An 18,936-nucleotide genomic window follows, 5' to 3' on the forward strand; every position below is an offset into this window, starting at 1 on the left:
TCGCTCAGAGTTATCATCAGTGAACAGTTACCACGGAGATCATACATCCATAGAGATAGCATCAGAGTTATCCTCAGTGAACAGTTACCACGGAGATCATACAGCCATATAGATAGCATCAGAGTTATCCTCAGTGAACAGTTACCACGGAGATCATACAGCCATATAGATAGCATCAGAGTTATCCTCAGTGAACAGTTACCATGGAGATAATACATCCATAGAGATAGCATCAGAGTTATCATCAGTGAACGGTTACCACGGAGATCATACATCCATAGAGATAGCATCAGAGTTATCATCAGTTACCATGGAGAGCATACATCCATATAGATAGCATCAGAGTTATCATCAGTGAACAGTTACCACGGAGATCATACAGCCATATAGATAGCATCAGAGTTATCATCAGTGAACAGTTACCACGGAGATCATACATCTATATAGATAGCATCAGAGCTATCCTCAGTTACCACGGAGATCATACATCTATATAGATAGCATCAGAGTTATCCTCAGTGAACAGTTACCACGGAGATCATACATCCATAGAGATAGCATCAGAGTTATCATCAGTTACCACGGAGATCATACATCCATAGAGATAGCATCAGAGTTATCCTCAGTGAACAGCTACCACGGAGATCATACATCCATAGAGATAGCATCAGAGTTATCCTCAGTGAACAGTTACCACGGAGATCATACATCCATATAGATAGCATCAGAGTTATCCTCAGTCAACAGTTACAACGGAGATCATACATCCATATAGATAGCATCAGAGTTATCCTCAGTGAACAGTTACCACGGAGATCATACATCCATATAGATAGCATCAGAGTTATCATCAGTGAACAGTTACCACGGAGATCATACATCCATATAGATAGCATCAGAGTTATCCTCAGTGAACAGTTACCACGGAGATCATACATCCATATAGATAGCATCAGAGTTATCCTCAGTGAACAGTTACCACGGAGATCATACATCCACATAGATAGCATCAGAGTTATCCTCAGTGAACAGTTACCACAGAGATCATACATCCATAGAGATAGCATCAGAGTTATCCTCAGTGAACAGTTACCACGGAGATCATACATCCATATAGATAGCATCAGAGTTATCCTCAGTCAACAGTTACCACGGAGATCATACATCCATAGAGATAGCATCAGAGTTATCCTCAGTTACCACGGAGATCATACATCCATAGAGATAGCATCAGAGTTATCCTCAGTGAACAGTTACCACGGAGATCATCCTCTGGATTCTGTAACAGAGACACATTCAATAGTCAGTCCTCTGGATTCTGTAACAGAGACACATTCAATAGTCAGTCCTCTGGATTCTGTAACAGAGACACATTCAATAGTCAGTCCTCTGGATTCTGTAACAGAGACACATTCAATAGTCAGTCCTCTGGATTCTGTAACAGAGACCCATTCAATAGTCAGTCCTCTGGATTCTGTAACAGAGACACATTCAATAGTCAGTCCTCTGGATTCTGTAACAGAGACATTGTGGCCCCTCAGAGGGGGAAGGGCATACTGACCCTTAGGCATCGTCTTGTGCCATTTGACTTTCTTTTTAAAATATTGAACCTTTATTTAACTAGGCAAGTCAGTTAAGAACAAATTCTTATTTTACAATGACGGCCTACCGGGGAACAGTGGGTTAACTGCCTTGTTCAAGGGCAGAACGACAGATTTTGACCTAGTCAGCTCGGGGATTCGATCCAGCAACCTTTCGTTTACTGGCCCAACGCTTTAACCACTAGACTACCTCCCGTGTTGGCCGGAGTTGACAGAGAGGACATATATTAGGGCCGAGCCTACAGAATGTCATACCAGACTGTTGAATATTCAGTATGTCCTGATGGGTCCTGCGTTGTGATTGGTCAGGGGAGACATTTGGCCTGGGAGGTTTTAATGTAATTATGCACACTCTAGAATGCCCTTCAAGCCAATCAGAAAGGAGTATTCAACAATGGCGTGGTAAAAGGTGTGTAATATATCAGTTATTTCTGTGTCGTAACAGCAGTGCCGGTGGCTCCGGTCAACGTATCGGTAAGTCAGCTGAGATCAGACTCTGCCATCATCACCTGGAGTGTACCACAGGGAGACACTGTCATCGGATACGTCATCTCACAACAGGTAGGAGATAATACGACAAACATATATAATATACACTAACCGGTCAAACATTTTCTTTATTTTTAATATTTTCTCAATTGTAGAATAATAGTGAAGACATCACAACGATGAAATAACACATATGGAATCATGTAGTAACCAATCAATTAAAAGTGCTGTACAGAAACCAAGCCTAAAACCCCAAACAGCAAGCAATGCAGGTGTAGAAGCACGTTGGCTTGGAAAACCCCCCTAGAAAGGCCAGAACCTAGGAAGAAACCTAGAGAGGAACCAGGCTATGAGGGATGGCCAGTCCTCTTCTGGCTGTGCATGGTGGAGATTATAACAGAACATGGCCAAGATGTTCAAATGTTCATAGATGACCAGCAGGGTCAAATAATAATAATCACAGTGGTTGTCGAGGGTGCAACAGGTCAGCACCTTAGGAGTAAATGTCAGTTGGCTTTTCATAGCCGATCATTCAGAGTATCTCTACCGCTCCTGCTGTCTCTAGATAGTTGAAAACAGCAGGTCTGGGACAGGTAGCACGTCCGGAGAACAGGTCAGGGTTCCATAGCCGCAGGCAGAACAGTTGAAACTGGAGAAGCAGCACGGCCAGGTAGACTTGGGACAGAAAGGAGTCATCAGGCCAGTTTGTCCTGTGGCATGGTCCTAGGGCTCAGGTCCTCAGAGAAAGAGAAAGAAAGAAAGAGAGAAAGAGAGAGAATTAGAGAGAGCATACTTACATTCACATAGGACACCGGATAAGACAGGAGAAATACTCCAGATATAACAGACTGACCCTAGCCCCCCGACACATAAACTACTGCAGCATAAATACTGGAGGCTGAGACAGGAGGGGTCGGGAGACACTGTGGCCCCGTCCGACGATACCCCCGGACAGGGCCAAACAGGCAGGATATAACCCCACCCACTTTGCCAAAGCACAGCCCCCACACCACTAGAGGGATAACTTCAACCACCAACTTACAATCCTGAGACAAGGCCGAGTATAGCCCACAAAGATCTCCGCCACGGCACAACCCAAGGTGGGGCGCCAACCCGGACAGGAAGATCACATCAGTGACTCAACCCACTCAAGTGACGCACCCCTCCTAGGGACGGCATGAAAGAGCACCAGTAAGCCAGTGACTCAGCCCCTGTAATAGGGTTAGAGGCAGAGGATCCCAGTGGAGAGAGAGGAACCGGCCAGGCAGAGACAGCAATGGCGGATCGTTGCTCCACTGCCTTTCCGTTTAGCTTCACACTCCTGGGCCAGACTACACTCAATCATAGGACCTACAGAAGAGATGAGTCTTCAATAAAGACTTAAAGGTTGAGACCGAGTATGCGTCTCTCACATGGGTAGGCAGATCATTCCATAAAAATTGAGCTCTATAGGAGAAATCCCTGCCTCCAGCTGTTTGCTTAGAAACTCTAGGGACAGTAAGAAGGCCTGTGTCTCGTGACCCTAGCGTACGTGTAGGTATTTACGGCAGTACCAAATCGGAAAGATCGGTGGGAGCAAGCCTATGTAATGCTTTGTAGGTTAGCAGTAAAACCTTGAAATCAGCCCTTGCCTTAACAGGAAGCCAGTGTAGATAGGCTTGCACTGGAGTAATATGATCAAATTTCTTGGTTCTAGTCAGGATTCTAGCAGCCGTGTTTAGCACTAACAAAAGTTTATCTAGTGCTTTATCCAGGTAGCCGGAAAGTAGAGCATTGCAGTAGTCTAACCTAGAAGTGACAAAAGCATGGATACATTTTTCTGCTTCATTTTTGGACAGAAGGTTTCAGATTTTTGCAATGTTACGTAAATAGAAAAAAGCTGTCCTTGAAACAGTCTTGATATGTTCGTCAAAAGAGAGATCAGGGTCCAGAGAAACACAGAGGTCCTTCACAGTTTTATTTGAGATGACTGTACAACCATCAAGATGAATTGTCAGATCCAACAGAATATCTCTTTGTTTCTTGGGACCTAGAACAAGCATCTCTGTTTTGTCCGAGTTTAAAAGTAGAACATTTGCTGCCATCCACTTCTTTCTTTACGTCTGAAACACAGGCTTCCAGGGAGGGCATTTTTGGGGCTTCATCATGTTTCATTGAAATGTACAGCTGTGTGTCGTCCGCATAGCAGTGAAAGTTAACATGTTTCCGAATGACATCACCAAGAGGTAAAATATATAGTGAAAACAATAGTGGTCTTAAAACGGAGCCTTGGGGAACACCGAAAGGTACAGTTGATTTATCAGAGGACAAACCATCCACAGAGACAAACATATCTTTCCGACAGATAAGATCTAAACCAGGCCAAAACTTGTCCGTGTAGACCAATTTGGATTTCCAATCTCTCCAAAAGAATGTGGTGATCGATGGTATAAAATGCATTATTAAGGTCTAGGAGAACGAGGATTGATGCAGAGCCTCAGTCTGATGCCATTAAAAGGTCATTTACCACCTACACACGTGCAGTCTCAGTGCTATGATGGGGTCTAAAACCAGACTGAAGCGTTCAGGAAGGCAGTGAGTTGCTGCGCAACAGCTTTTTCAAAGATTTTTGAGAAGAATGGGAGATTCGACAGTTTTTTATATTTTCTGGGTCAAGGTTTAGCTTTTTCAAGAGAGGCTTTATTACTGCCACTTTTAGTGAGTTTGGTACACATCCGGTGGATAGAGAGCCGTTTATTATGTTCAACATAGGAGGGCCAAGCACAGGAAGCAGCTCTTTCAGTAGTTTAGTTGGAATAGGGTCCAGTATGCAGCTTGAAGGTTTAGAGGCCATGATTATTTTCATCAATGTGTCAAGAGATATAGTACTAAAACACTTGAGTGTCTCCCTTGATCCTAGGTCCTGGCAGAGTTGTGCAGACTCAGGACATCTGAGCTTTGGAGTAATACACAGATTTAAAGAGGAGTCCGTAATTTGATTTCTAAAGATCATGATCTCTTCCTACATGAAGGTCATTAATTTATCGATGCTGAAGTGAAAGCCATCCTCTCTTGGGGAATGCTGCTTTTTAGTTAGCTTTGCAACAGTATCAAAAAGAAGAAAAAAAGTGTTTAACAAATCAAAATATATTTTATATTTGAGATTCTTCAAATTGCCACCCTTTGCCTTGATGAGAGCTTTGCACAAGCTTGGCATTCTCTCAACCAGCTTGACCTGTAATGCTTTCCCAACAATCATGAAGGAGTTCCCACATATTTTTAAATGTTTTCTTTATTTAACTAGGCAAGTCAGTTAAGAACAAATTCTTATTTTCAATGACGGCCTAGGAACAGTGGGTTAACTGCCTTGTTCAAGGGCAGAACGATAGATGTGTACCTTGTCAGCTCGGGGATTTGAACTTGCAACCTTTCGGTTACTAGCTCAATGCGCTAACCACTAGGGTACCCTGCCGCCCCATATGCTGAGCACTTGTTGGCTGCTTTTCTTTCACTCTGCGGTCCGACTCATTCCAAACCATCTCAATTTGGTTTGTGGAGGCCAGGTCATCTGATGCAGCACTCCATCACTTTCCTTTTTGGTAAAATAGCCCTTACACAGCCTGGAGGTGTGTTGGGCCATTGTTCTGTTGAAAAACAAATGATAGTCCCACTAAGCCCAAACCAGATGGGATGGCGTATCGCTGCAGAATGCTGTGGTAACCATGCTGGTTAAGTGTGCCTTGAATTCTAAATAAATCACAGACTGTGTCAACAGCAAAGCAACCCCACACCATAACACCTCCTCCTCCATGCTTTATGCTGGGATATACACATGCAGAGATCATCTGTTCACACACACTGCGCCTCACAAATACACAGTGGTTGGAACCAATTTGGACTTCAGACCAAAGGACAAATTTCCACCGGTCTAATGTCCATTGCTCCTGTTTCTTGGCCCAAGCAAGTCTCTTCTTCTTATTGGTGTCCTTTAGTAGTGGTTTCTTTGCAGCAATTTGAACATGAAGGCCTGATTCATGCAGTCTCCTCTGAACAGTTGATGTTGAGATGTGTCTGTTACTTGAGCTCTGTACAGCATTTATTTGGGGTGCAATTTCTGAGGCTGGTAACTCTAATGAACTTATCCTCAACAGCAAAGGTAACTCTGTGTCTTCCTTTCCTGTGGCTGTTCTCATGAGAGACAGTTTCATCATAGCGCTTGATGGTTTTTGCGACTGCACTTGAAGAAACTTTCAAAGTTCTTCACATTTTATGTATTGACTGACCTTTCATGTAATGATGGACTGTCGTTTCTCTTCGCTTATTTGAGCTGTTTTTGCCATAATATGGACTTGGTCTTTTACCAATAGGGTTATCTTCTGTATACCACCCCTACCTTGTTACAACACAACTGATTGGCTCAAACGCATTAAGAAAGAAAGAAATTCCACAAATTCACTTTTAACAAGGCACACCTGTTAATTGAAATGCATTCCAGGTGACTAACTCATAAAGCTGGTTGAGAGAATGCCAAGAGTGTGCAAAGCCGTCATCAAGGTAAAGCGTGGCTATTGTGAAAAATCTCAAATGTAACACTTTTTTGGTTACTACATGATTCCATATGTATTATTTTATAGTTTTGATGTCTTCACTATTATTCTACAATGTAGAAAATAGTAAAAATAAAGAAAAACCCTTGAATGAGTAGGTGTTTCCAAACTTCTGGCTGGTAATGTATGTGTGTGTGTGTGTGTGTGTGTGTGTGTGTGTGTGTGTGTGTATGTGTGTGTGTGTGTGTGTGTCTGTGTGTGTGTGTGTGTCTGTGTGTGTCTGTGTGTGTGTGTGTGTGTGTGTGTGTGTGTGTGTGTGTGTGTGTGTGTGTGTGTGTGTGTGTGTGTGTGTGTGTGTGTGTGTGTGTGTGTGTGTAGAGGCAGGACGGGCTGATGCAGCGTTCCATTCGGGAGGTGAACTCGTCAAGTCGAGCTTGTGTGTTGTGGGACCTGGATGAAGACACACACTACAGCGTACAGGTACAGGTTAGAGGTCAGGGGTTAGAGGTAGAGGTCAGGGGTTAGAGGTCAGGGGTTAGAGGTAGAGGTCAGGTGTTAGAGGTAGAGGTCAGGGGTTAGAGGTAGAGGCCAGGGTTAGAGGTAGAGGTTAGAGGTCAGGGGTTAGAGGTAGAGGCCAGGGTTAGAGGTAGAGGTCAGGGGGTAGAGGTAGAGGTCAAGAGTTAGAAGTAGAGTTCAGGGGTTAGAGGTAGAGGTCAGGGGTTAGAGGTAGAGGTCAAGAGTTAGAAGTAGAGTTCAGGGGTTAGAGGTAGAGGTCAGGGGTTAGAGGTAGAGGCCAGGGTTAGAGGTAGAGGTTAGAGGTCAGGGGTTAGAGGTAGAGGCCAGGGTTAGAGGTAGAGGTCAGGGGGTAGAGGTAGAGGTCAAGAGTTAGAAGTAGAGTTCAGGGGTTAGAGGTAGAGGTCAGGGTTAGAGGTAGAGGTCAAGAGTTAGAAGTAGAGTTCAGGGGTTAGAGGTAGAGGCCAGGGTTAGAGGTTAGGGGGTAGAGGTAGGGGTTAGAGGGAGAGGTCAGGGGTCAGGGGTTAGAGGTCAGGGGGTAGAGGGTAGAGGTCAGGGGTTAGAGGTCAGGGAGTAGAGGTAGAGGTCAAGAGTTAGAAGTAGAGTTCAGGGGTTAGAGGTAGAGGTCAGGGGTTAGAGGTAGAGGTCAAGAGTTAGAAGTAGAGTTCAGGGGTTAGAGGTAGAGGCCAGGGTTAGAGGTTAGGGGGTAGAGGTAGGGGTTAGAGGGAGAGGTCAGGGGTCAGGGGTTAGAGGTCAGGGGGTAGAGGGTAGAGGTCAGGGGTTAGAGGTCAGGGAGTAGAGGTAGAGGTCAAGAGTTAGAAGTAGAGTTCAGGGGTTAGAGGTAGAGGTCAGGGTTAGAGGTAGAGGTCAGGGGGTAGAGGTAGAGGTCAAGAGTTAGAAGTAGAGTTCAGGGGTTAGAGGTAGAGGTCAGGGGTTAGAGGTAGAGGTCAAGAGTTAGAAGTAGAGTTCAGGGGTTAGAGGTAGAGGTCAGGGGTTAGAGGTAGAGGCCAGGGTTAGAGGTAGAGGTTAGAGGTCAGGGGTTAGAGGTAGAGGCCAGGGTTAGAGGTAGAGGTCAGGGGGTAGAGGTAGAGGTCAAGAGTTAGAAGTAGAGTTCAGGGGTTAGAGGTAGAGGTCAGGGTTAGAGGTAGAGGTCAAGAGTTAGAAGTAGAGTTCAGGGGTTAGAGGTAGAGGCGACAGCGGAGTCAATCACCACCTTCCGGAGACACCTGAAACCCCACCTCTTCAAGGAATACCTAGGATAAAGCAATCCTTCTGCCCCCCCCCCCCCCCCCCCCCCCCTTAAAATGATCTAGATGCACTATTGTAAAGTGGCTGTTCCACTGGATGTCATAAGGTGAATGCACCAATTTGTAAGTCGCTCTGGATAAGAGCGTCTGCTAAATGACTTAAATGTAAATGTAAATGTAAATGTTAGAGGTTAGGGGGTAGAGGTAGGGGATAGAGGGAGAGGTCAGGGGTCAGGGGTTAGAGGTCAGGGGGTAGAGGGTAGAGGTCAGGGGTTAGAGGTCAGGGAGTAGAGGTAGAGGTCAAGAGTTAGAAGTAGAGTTCAGGGGTTAGAGGTAGAGGTCAGGGGTTAGAGGTAGAGGTCAAGAGTTAGAAGTAGAGTTCAGGGGTTAGATGTAGAGGCCAGGGTTAGAGGTTAGGGGGTAGAGGTAGGGGTTAGAGGGAGAGGTCAGGGGTCAGGGGTTAGAGGTCAGGGGGTAGAGGGTAGAGGTCAGGGGTTAGAGGTCAGGGAGTAGAGGTAGAGGTCAAGAGTTAGAAGTAGAGTTCAGGGGTTAGAGGTAGAGGTCAGGGGTTAGAGGTAGAGGTCAAGAGTTAGAAGTAGAGTTCAGGGGTTAGAGGTAGAGGCCAGGGTTAGAGGTTAGGGGGTAGAGGTAGGGGTTAGAGGGAGAGGTCAGGGGTCAGGGGTTAGAGGTCAGGGGGTAGAGGGTAGAGGTCAGGGGTTAGAGGTAGAGGTCAAGAGTTAGAAGTAGAGGTCAGGGGTTAGAGAGAGGTCAGGGAAAATGATTCAGACCCCTTGACTTTTCCACATTTTGTTACATTACAGCTTAATTCTAAAATTTATTAATTAGATACTTTTTTCTAATCAATCTACACAAATACCGCAAAACAAAAACAGGTTTTTAGACATTTTTTGCCAGTCTCTGAATGTCCTTGAGTGGCCCAGCCAGAACCCGGATTCGACCCGATCGAACATCTCTGGAGAGACCTGAAAATAGATGTGCAGCGACGCTCCTCATCCAACCTGACAGAGCATGAGAGGATCTGCAGAGAAAAACGGGAGAAACTCTCCAAATACAGCTGTGCCAAGCTCGCAGCGTCATACCCGAGAAGACTTGAGGCTGTAATCGCTGCCAAAGGTGCTTCAACAAAGTACTGACTAAAGGGTCTGAATACTTATGTAAATGTGATATTTCATTTTTTTTTTATACATTTGCAAAATAAAATGCTTTGTCATTATGCGGTAATGTGTGTAGATTGATGAGGGTGGAAAAAACTATTTAAATCCATTTTAGAATAAGGCTGTAACATAACAAAATGTTAAGAACGTCAAGGGGTCTGAATACTTTCCGAAGGCACCGTAGGGACTGTGAAGAGACCCCTGGTGGCATGTCTTGTGGGGTGTGTATGGGTGTCTGCGCTGAAAGATATTTGATTATGCAGACGATGTGTAATTTTCGTCAGAGTAATATTTCTCATAAAAACTAGAAGGGAAGTAGTCAATCTCTTGTCCACCGTCAACCAGGAAAGTTCTGTTGTTGATGTTAGTTCTGTATTGTGCAGTTAAGGACAAGACGTGCTGCTCTGTTTTTAACCAGCTGCAGATTTGATAGGACTTTCTTTACTGCATCTGCCCATATTACCAGACAGTCATCAAGACGGGAGCCTGAACCAGCAGTACAGTTGATCTTGGTGTCAAAAAAAAAAAAACACAGAACATCTTGTTATAACAGACATACCTCTCCCCATCTTCACAACAACTTTATTAATATGACTTGACCATGATAACTGACCATCCAATGTTATGGCTAGGAGTTTAACTTCCTCAACTTGCTCAACGGTCACACCTTTTATACACAACTCCAGTTGAGGTTTAGGTCTTTCAGTTCTAGATGTATTTAAAAACCAGTTTATTAATTAATCACCCATTCTGATACCCGACTGTAACTCCTTATAAAGTGTTTTATTGAGCTCACTGGCTTTGGGTGCTGACATGTAGAGTGTGGAATCCTCTGCATACTGTACATAGTCATTCTAGCTTTCGACCAATGAGCAGTTGTAAAAATAGACATCTACCCCTGATCTAATGTACATAGCTGATGTTGGAGAATCTTCCATGGAAGAACGCTTTCTGGGTTCTCGTTGGATAAATAACTCTCCAACCAGGTGATGTAAAGCCCTAGCAATTGAGTTTCTTCCACAACAATTTCTGATCAAAATTATCAAAGGCTGCGCTGAAATCGAAACAATATAGCTCCAACTATCATTTTATAATCCCATTTATCTTAACCAATTATCACTCATCTGAGTCGGTGCAGTATACGTTGAGTGTCCTTCTCTACACGTATGCTGAAAGTCAGTAGCGAACTTGTTCTCTGGGAAAATAGCATTGTATTTGGTCGAACACAATCCTCTCTATCAGTTGACAAGGAACAGGCAGCAAACTGATTGGTCGTCTGTTAGAGTCAGTAAAGGGGGCTTTACTATTTTTTGGCAGTGGAGTAACTTTAGCTTCCTTCCACACCTGTGGACACACACTCCTTTACACTTAAAACAATAAGGGTGGCAATACAGTCTGCTACCATTCTCAGTAGTTTCCCATCTAGGTTGTCTATACCTGGTGGTAATACAGTCTGCTACCATTCTCAGTAGTTTCCCATCGACGTTGTCTATACCTGGTGGTAATACAGCCTGCTACCATTCTCAATAGTTTACCATCTAGGTTGTCTATACCTGGTGGTAATACAGTCTGCTACCATTCTCAATAGTTCTCCATCTAGGTTGTCTATACCTGGTGGTAATACAGTCTGCTACCATTCTCAATAGTTCTCCATCTAGGTTGTCTATACCTGGTGGTAATACAGTCTGCTACCATTCTCAATAGTTTCCCATCTAGGTTGTCTATACCTGGTGGTAATACAGTCTGCTACCATTCTCAATAGTTTCCCATCTAGGTTGTCTATACCTGGTGGTAATACAGTCTGCTACCATTCTCAATAGTTTACTATCTAGGTTGTCTATACCTGGTGGCTTATCATTATTGATCGATTACAATAGTTGTTCCACCTCTCCTACAGTGACTTGACCAAATTCAAAACAGAAATCCTTCTCTTTCCTTATTAGAAATAGGATGGTTCACTGTTCAATGTTGTCATTTCACTTCTGAGGTTTTACACGCTAGTCAAATAGTCATTGAAATGCAATATCGAAAGGTTTTGTAACACATTTCCTGTCAACTTCTATAAAATATGTACACTGAGTGTACAAAACATTAGGAAGACTTGCTATTTCCATGACATAGACTGACCAGGTGAATCCAGGTGAAAGATATGATCCCTTATTGTTATCACCTGTTAAATCCACTTCAATCAGTGTAGATGAAGGGGAGGAGACAAGTTAAAGAAGGATTTTTAAGCCTTGAGACAACTGAGACATGGATTGTGTATTCAGAGGGTGAATTGGGCAAGATGTAAGTGCCTTTAAACAAGGTATGGTAGTAGGTGCCAGGCACACTGGTTTGAGTGTGTCAAGAACTGCAACGCTGCTGGGTTTTTCACGCTCAACAGTTTCTTGTGTTTATCAAGAATGGCCAACTTAAAACAACTACTGGAATCAATCGGAGTCAACCTGGGCCAGCATCCCTGTGGAACGCTTTCGACACCGTGTACAGTCCATACCCCGATGAATTGAGGATGTTCTGAGGACAAAGGGGGGCAACTCAATATTACACTGAACAAAAATATAAACACAACATGTAAAGTGTTGGTCCCATGTTGAAATGAGCTGAAATAAAAGATCAAAGAAATGTTCCACACACAAAAAGCTTGTTTCTCTCAAATGTTGTGCACAAATGTGTTTACATCCCTGTTAGTGAGCACTTCTCTTTTGCCAAGGTCATCCCTCCACCTGACAGGTGTGGCATATCAAGAAGCTGATTAAATAGGATGATCATTACACAGGTGCACCTTGTGCTGGGGGGGACGACAATAAAATGGCCACTCTAAAATGGGTGCCGTTTTGTCACACAACACAATGCCAACAAATGTCTCAAGTTTTGAGGAAGCGTGCAATTGGCATGTTGAATGCAGGAATGTTCACCAGAGCCGTTGCCAGAGAATCTAAACAACAACAAACAGTAGGGACTTAGACAGCCACAAGGGCTAACCGCGGCGCAAGCTGTGTTCAAGCAGTCAAGGAATCCTTGTTATCTTAATAGCTAGTTAGCAGCTAGGCTAGCTGCTATACCCAGCAGCTCTTTAGACTCTTGGTCAGCAGGATCCCTGGACAGAGAGTAGCGGTCCCAGCACCTGATGCTAACCACATCATGGGATCCAAATTCAAAAAAGGTAGCTAGTAACCAAACCTTTTCAAATAGAACACTTTTTCAGAGACTTTTCAAAAAAACAAACCGAGTTTTCCCTCAGTCCTGCATTCAACACGTGAGGGGGTTGCAGGTCTGATTGTGTTTTATATCTCTTAGGTCCAGTCCATAGGGCTTCAAGGAGACAGCCAGCCCAGTCACACTGTCCACTTCAGGACCCTGGAGAAGACTGATCACTACCCTATAGGAAGCATAGACGGTAGACACACACGCACACACACACACACACACACACACACACACACACACACACACACACACACACACACACACACACACACACACACACACACACACATGGACGCATACATGCAAACACACACACACACACACACACACACACACACACACACACACACACACACACACACACACACACACACACACACACACACACACACACACACACACACACACACATGGACGCATACATGCAAACACACAAACACACACACACACGGACGCACACACACACGCATACACACACACACATGGACGCACCCACACACGCATACACAAACAGTAACTTTTCCCCCTCTACCTAGATGACCCGACCATGGAAGGGATGGATCTGACCCCTAACCTGCAGACTGGAGAACTACTCATCGTCACCACTGTACTGCTACTCTGGGCAGGTTGGTCTGTGTGTGTGTGTGTGTGTGTGTGTGTGTGTGTGTGTGTGTGTGTGTGTGTGTGTGTGTGTGTGTGTGTGTGTGTGTGTGTGTGTGTGTGTGTGTGTGTGTGTGTGTGTGTGTGTGTGTGCGTGTGCGTGTGCGTGTGTGTGTTCTGTCTTCAACCCCCTGTCCTATGTCTCTTCTCTGTTCTGTCTTCAACCGCATGTCCTCTGTCTCCTCTCTGTTCTGTCTTCAACCCCCTGTCCTCTGTCTCCTCTCTGTTCTGTCTTCAACCCCCTGTCCTCTGTCTCCTCTCTGTTCTGTCTTCAACCCCCTGTCCTCTGTCTTCTCTCTGTTCTGTGTTCAACCCCCTGTCCTCTGTCTCCTCTCTGTTCTGTCTTCAACCCCCTGTCCTCTGTCTCTTCTCTGTTCTGTCTTCAACCCCCTGTCCTCTGTCTCCTCTCTGTTCTGTCTTCAACCCCCTGTCCTCTGTCTCCTCTCTGTTCTGTCTTCAACCCCCTGTCCTCTGTCTCCTCTCTGTTCTGTCTTCAACCCCATGTCCTCTGTCTCCTCTCTGTTCTGTCTTCAACCCCTTGTCCTCTGTTTCCTCTACAGCGGTAATAGCTCTGTTCTGTCGTCAGTATGACATCATCAAGGACAATGACTACAAGGACAAACCCAAACGCCCCTCTGTTCGGACCGAACCATCTTACTACAGCAGCAGTGTCTCAGCTCAGAGCACGCCACTTTACTACAACGGAGGGGTGCAAGGCAGCAAGGTGATAAACAAAGTTTTAATCTACAAGGATGTGTTTGTGTCATCGGTGTAGAACTCAACTCTTCTCTCTGTCAGTTCCACAGGACCTCCTCTTCCTCTTCCATCATCAGAGTGTGACAGGAGCTCCTCCTCTTCCTCCTCCATCATCAGTTCCTCCATCATCAGGCTGTGACAGGACCTCCTCCTCTTCCTCCTCCATCATCAGAGTGTGACAGGACCTCCTCCTCTTCCTCCTCCATCATCAGTCTGTGACAAGACCTCCTCCTCTTCCTCCTCCATCATCAGATTGTGACAGGACCTCCTCCTCTTCCTCCTCCATCATCAGGCTGTGACAGGACCTCCTCCTCTTCCTCCGCCATCATCAGTCTGTGACAGCACCTCCTCCTCCTTCTCCATCATCAGGCTGTGACAGGACCTCGTCCTCCTTCTCCATCATCAGGCTGTGACAGGACCTCGTCCTCCTTCTCCATCATCAGTCTGTGACAAGACCTCGTCCTCCTTCTCCATCATCAGTCTGTGACAAGACCTCGTCCTCCTTCTCCATCATCAGTCTGTGACAGGATCTCGTCCTCCTTCTCCATCATCAGGCTGTGACAGGACCTCGTCCTCCTTCTCCATCATCAGTCTGTGACAGGACCTCGTTCTCCTTCTCCATCATCAGGCTGTGACAGGACCTCGTCCTCCTTCTCCATCATCAGTCTGTGACAGGACCTCGTCCTCCTTCTCCATCATCAGTCTGTGACAAGACCTCGTCCTCCTTCTCCATCATCAGTCTGTGACAAGACCTCGTCCTCCTTCTCCATCATCAGGCTGTGACAAGACCTCGTCCTCTTCCTCCTCCATCATCAGACTGTGACAGGACCTCCTCCTCTTCCATCATCAGACTGTGACAGCACCTCCTCCTCTTCCATCATCAGACTGTGACATCAGGAAGTGACACAAGCATAAAGGAAGTGACACAATCATAAAGGAAGTGACACAACTGTACAGTAAGTGTCTTAGATGACTTGAGTACATGTCCGATCAAGAGCCCAGTTCCCTTTTTCAGTTCAGCGGCTGAAACCATCCCTCTACTGTTCAGAACTGAGTATTTGACAAAGGGAATGTTGATATTGTCACAGCAATACCACCATACACCAAACATGTTTAAGGACCAAGATAGAAAGGAGCAAGGGGAAGACCGTCTGACAGAAATGGACACGGCAAATGTCACCCGGCAGTGGACTACTTCTCCCCAGCTAGTGGACTACTTCTCTTCAGCTAGTGCACTACTTCTCCCCGGCTAGTGCACTACTTCTCCTCAGCTAGTGCACTACTTCTCCCCGGCTAGTGAACTACTTCTCCCCGGCTAGTGAACTACTTCTCCTCAGCTAGTGAACTACTTCTCCCCAGCTAGTGGACTACTTCTCCCCGGCTAGTGGACTACTTCTCCCCAGCAAGTGGACTACTTCTCCCCAGCTAGTGGACTACTTCTCCTCAGCTAGTGCACTACTTCTCCCCAGCTAGTGGACTCCTTCTCCCCAGCTAGTGCAATACTTCTCCCCGGCTAGTGAACTACTTCTCCCCAGCTAGTGGACTACTTCTCCCCAGCTAGTGCACTACTTCTCCCCAGCTAGTGGACTACTTCTCCCCAGCTTGTGGACTACTTCTCCCCAGCTAGTGAACTACTTCTCCCCAGCTAGTGGACTACTTCTCCTCAGCTAGTGAACTACTTCTCCCCAGCCAGTGAACTACTTCTCCCCAATTAGTGAACTACTCCTGCCCAGCTAGTGAACTACTTCTCCCCAGCTGGTGAACTACTTCACCCCGGCTAGTGGACTACTTCTCCCCAGCTAGTGAACTACTTCTCCCCAGCTAGTGGACTACTTCTCCCCAGCTAGTGGACTACTTCTCACCCTGCTAGTGGACTACTTCTCCCCAGCTAGAGGACTACTTCTCCCCAGCTAGTGGACTACTTCTCCCCAGCTAGTGAACTACTTCTCCCCAGCTAGTGGACTACTTCTCCCCAGCTAGTGGACTACTTCTCCCCAGCTAGTGGACTACTTCTCCCCGGCTAGTGGACTACTTATCCCCAGCTAGTGGACTACTTCTCCCCAGCTAGTGGACTACTTCTCCCCAGCTAGTAGACTACTTCTCCCCAGCTAGTGGACTACTTCTCCCCAGCTAGTGGACTACTTCTCACCCTGCTAGTGGACTACTTCTCCCCAGCTAGAGGACTACTTCTCCCCAGCTAGTGGACTACTTCTCCCCAGCTAGTGGACTACTTCTCCCCAGCTAGTGGACTACTTCTCCCCAGCTAGTGGACTACTTCTCCCCGGCTAGTGGACTACTTCTCCCCGGCTAGTGGACTACTTATCCCCAGCTAGTGAACTACTTCTCCCCAGCTAGTGGACTACTTCTGACCAAAGTCACCTGGACTGGACCAGTTTGGGAAGAACTGCTCTAAGGGCACCTGGACGAAAGGTCACACGTACAATTTGACAAGATGGACAACAAAGATTCAGACATGACCGTCTTCTCCTTATCCTTTAAGCAACGCAACTCTTTAGTCATTCCTGGGTGTTCCACTGTGGATGAAACTGTTCTACCTCCCCGTGATGTTCGGAGAACGAAGTTACAGATACATCGACCCGAACAACAGACACACAGACACTAACAATAGACACACAGACCCTGACAACAGACACATACCCCAACAACAGACACACAGACCCTGACAACAGACACATACCCCAACAACAGACACACAGACCCTGACAACAGACACACAGACCCTGACAACAGACACACAGACCCTGACAACAGACACATACCCCAACAACAGACACACAGACTCCAACAACAGACACACATACCCTTACAACAGACACGCAGACCCTGACAACAGACACACAGACCCGAACAACAGACACGCAGACCCCAACAACAGACGCACAGACCCGAACAACAGACTCTAACAACAGACACGCAGACTCTAACAACAGACACACAGACCCTAACAACAGACACACAGACCCAACAGCAGACACACCGACCCTAACAACAGACACACAGACCCTAACAGCAGACACACAGACCCTATCAGCAGAAACAGAGACCCTAACAGCAGACACACAGACCCTAACAGCAGACACACAGACCCTAACAGCAGACACACAGACCCTAACAACAGACGTATAGACCCTAACAACAGACACTAAGACCCTAACAGCAGATACACAGACCCTAACAGCAGACAAACAGACCCTAACAACAGACACACAGACCCTAACAACAGACATTAAGACACCAACAACAGACACTAAGACCCTAACAACAGACACACAGACCCTAATAACAGACACACAGACAGTAACAACAGACACAGAGACCCTAACAGCAGATGTATATACCCTAACAACAGACATACAGACCCTAACAACAGACATACAGACCCTAACAACATACATATAGACCCTAACAACAGACACTAAGACCCTAATAACAGACATATAGACCCTAACAACAGATACTAAGACCCTAACAACATACATATAGACCCTAACAACAGACACTAAGACCCTAATAACAGACATATAGACCCTAACAACAGACATATAGACCCTAACAACAGACACACATACCCTGCTGTATAGAGACATTAAAACTAACAACAGACATCCTGCTGTATAGAGACAATATAACTAACAACAGACATCCTGCTGTATAGAGACATTATAACTAACAACAGACATCCTGCTGTATAGAGACATTATAACTAACAACAGACAGACATCCTGCTGTACCTAACTAACAGGCGAATGTCCTGTACCATTGTAGAGACACTGTTAAACTGTGGACATTACCTGTGTAAAGTCACCCCCAGACATGTAGATGACTAACTAATGCAGGGCTAGGCAACCCTGGTCCTGGCAACCCTGGTCCTGGCAACCCTGGTCCTGGCCACCCTGGTCCTGGCCACCCTGGTCCTGGCCACCCTGGTCCTGGCAACCTGGGTCCTGGCAACCCTGGTCAGGGCCACCCGGGTCCTGGCCACCCGGGTCCTGGCCACCCGGGTCCTGGCCACCCGGGTCCTGGCCACCCGGGTCCTGGCCACCCGGGTCCTGGCCACCCGGGTCCTGACAACCCTGGTCCTGGCAACCCGGGTCCTGGCAACCCGGGTCCTGACAACCCTGGTCCTGGAGTGCTGCATATGCAGGCTTTATGTTTTGCTTTTTTATTAGGCCTGGGAATTTATCCAATCACTGATAGTGATCAATTAGCTCAGTAGGTAAGGTGATTAGTAGAGGTTGGAACTAAAGTACATGTTCACTCCAGAGTTACCAGGGTTACCAGGGTTACCAGGCCCTGAACTAACAGAACGTGTTCTTCTATAATTATATTTTACAGTATGTAGATAGTCTGTAGATACAGAATCAACAATTGAAATATAGTATATGTTAAAATGTGAATAGTTACTAGAACTGTATAATACACAGCTACACGTGTGTTGACATCTTCTTAACCTTAAAACATAGTTCATAACCATGAATAAATCTAAAACGATTGGGGGAATTTTTTGTCTCATACGACTTGGGTTATTGATTCCAAACATTGTTTAGCCAGGCTAAATTCTTGTCATACACTGTTAGAACACATGTTGATTAAGTCACTGTGATACTCTTAGGTTATTCCCAGGACATTGTTACACATGATGATGTGTATGACATCACATCATTATGACATATCAGCTTACATCTAATCTGCTGTTCTCTTATCCGTACCTGAACGAACAGCAGAGACGGAGGAGGGG

The 18,936-nt window shown here is 45.8% G+C and overlaps 1 protein-coding gene across 2 annotated transcripts in view; it reads left to right on the forward strand.

Annotated features, from left to right (window-relative positions):
- The window catches only part of fndc4b (fibronectin type III domain containing 4b), a 26,623-nt gene extending 7,923 nt beyond the window's left edge, over nt 1–18,700 (forward strand). Inside the window, exons 3-8 of one of the 2 annotated variants that reach the window (XM_055862667.1) lie at nt 2,047–2,162; nt 6,995–7,096; nt 12,852–12,951; nt 13,298–13,387; nt 13,982–14,145; nt 14,228–18,700. In XM_055862667.1, the coding sequence (XP_055718642.1) occupies nt 2,047–2,162; nt 6,995–7,096; nt 12,852–12,951; nt 13,298–13,387; nt 13,982–14,145; nt 14,228–14,356 (701 nt within the window). In that variant the 3' untranslated portion in view covers nt 14,357–18,700. Of the gene's footprint in view, nt 1–2,046; nt 2,163–6,994; nt 7,097–12,851; nt 12,952–13,297; nt 13,388–13,981; nt 14,146–14,219 lie in introns of both variants that reach the window. The other variant, XM_055862669.1, reaches the window with a different exon arrangement.
- Nucleotides 18,701–18,936: the final 236 nt, after the last annotated feature.

The sequence above is a fragment of the Salvelinus fontinalis genome, chromosome 15 (genome assembly GCF_029448725.1).
Source record: "Salvelinus fontinalis isolate EN_2023a chromosome 15, ASM2944872v1, whole genome shotgun sequence".
Lineage (NCBI taxonomy): Eukaryota > Metazoa > Chordata > Actinopteri > Salmoniformes > Salmonidae > Salvelinus > Salvelinus fontinalis.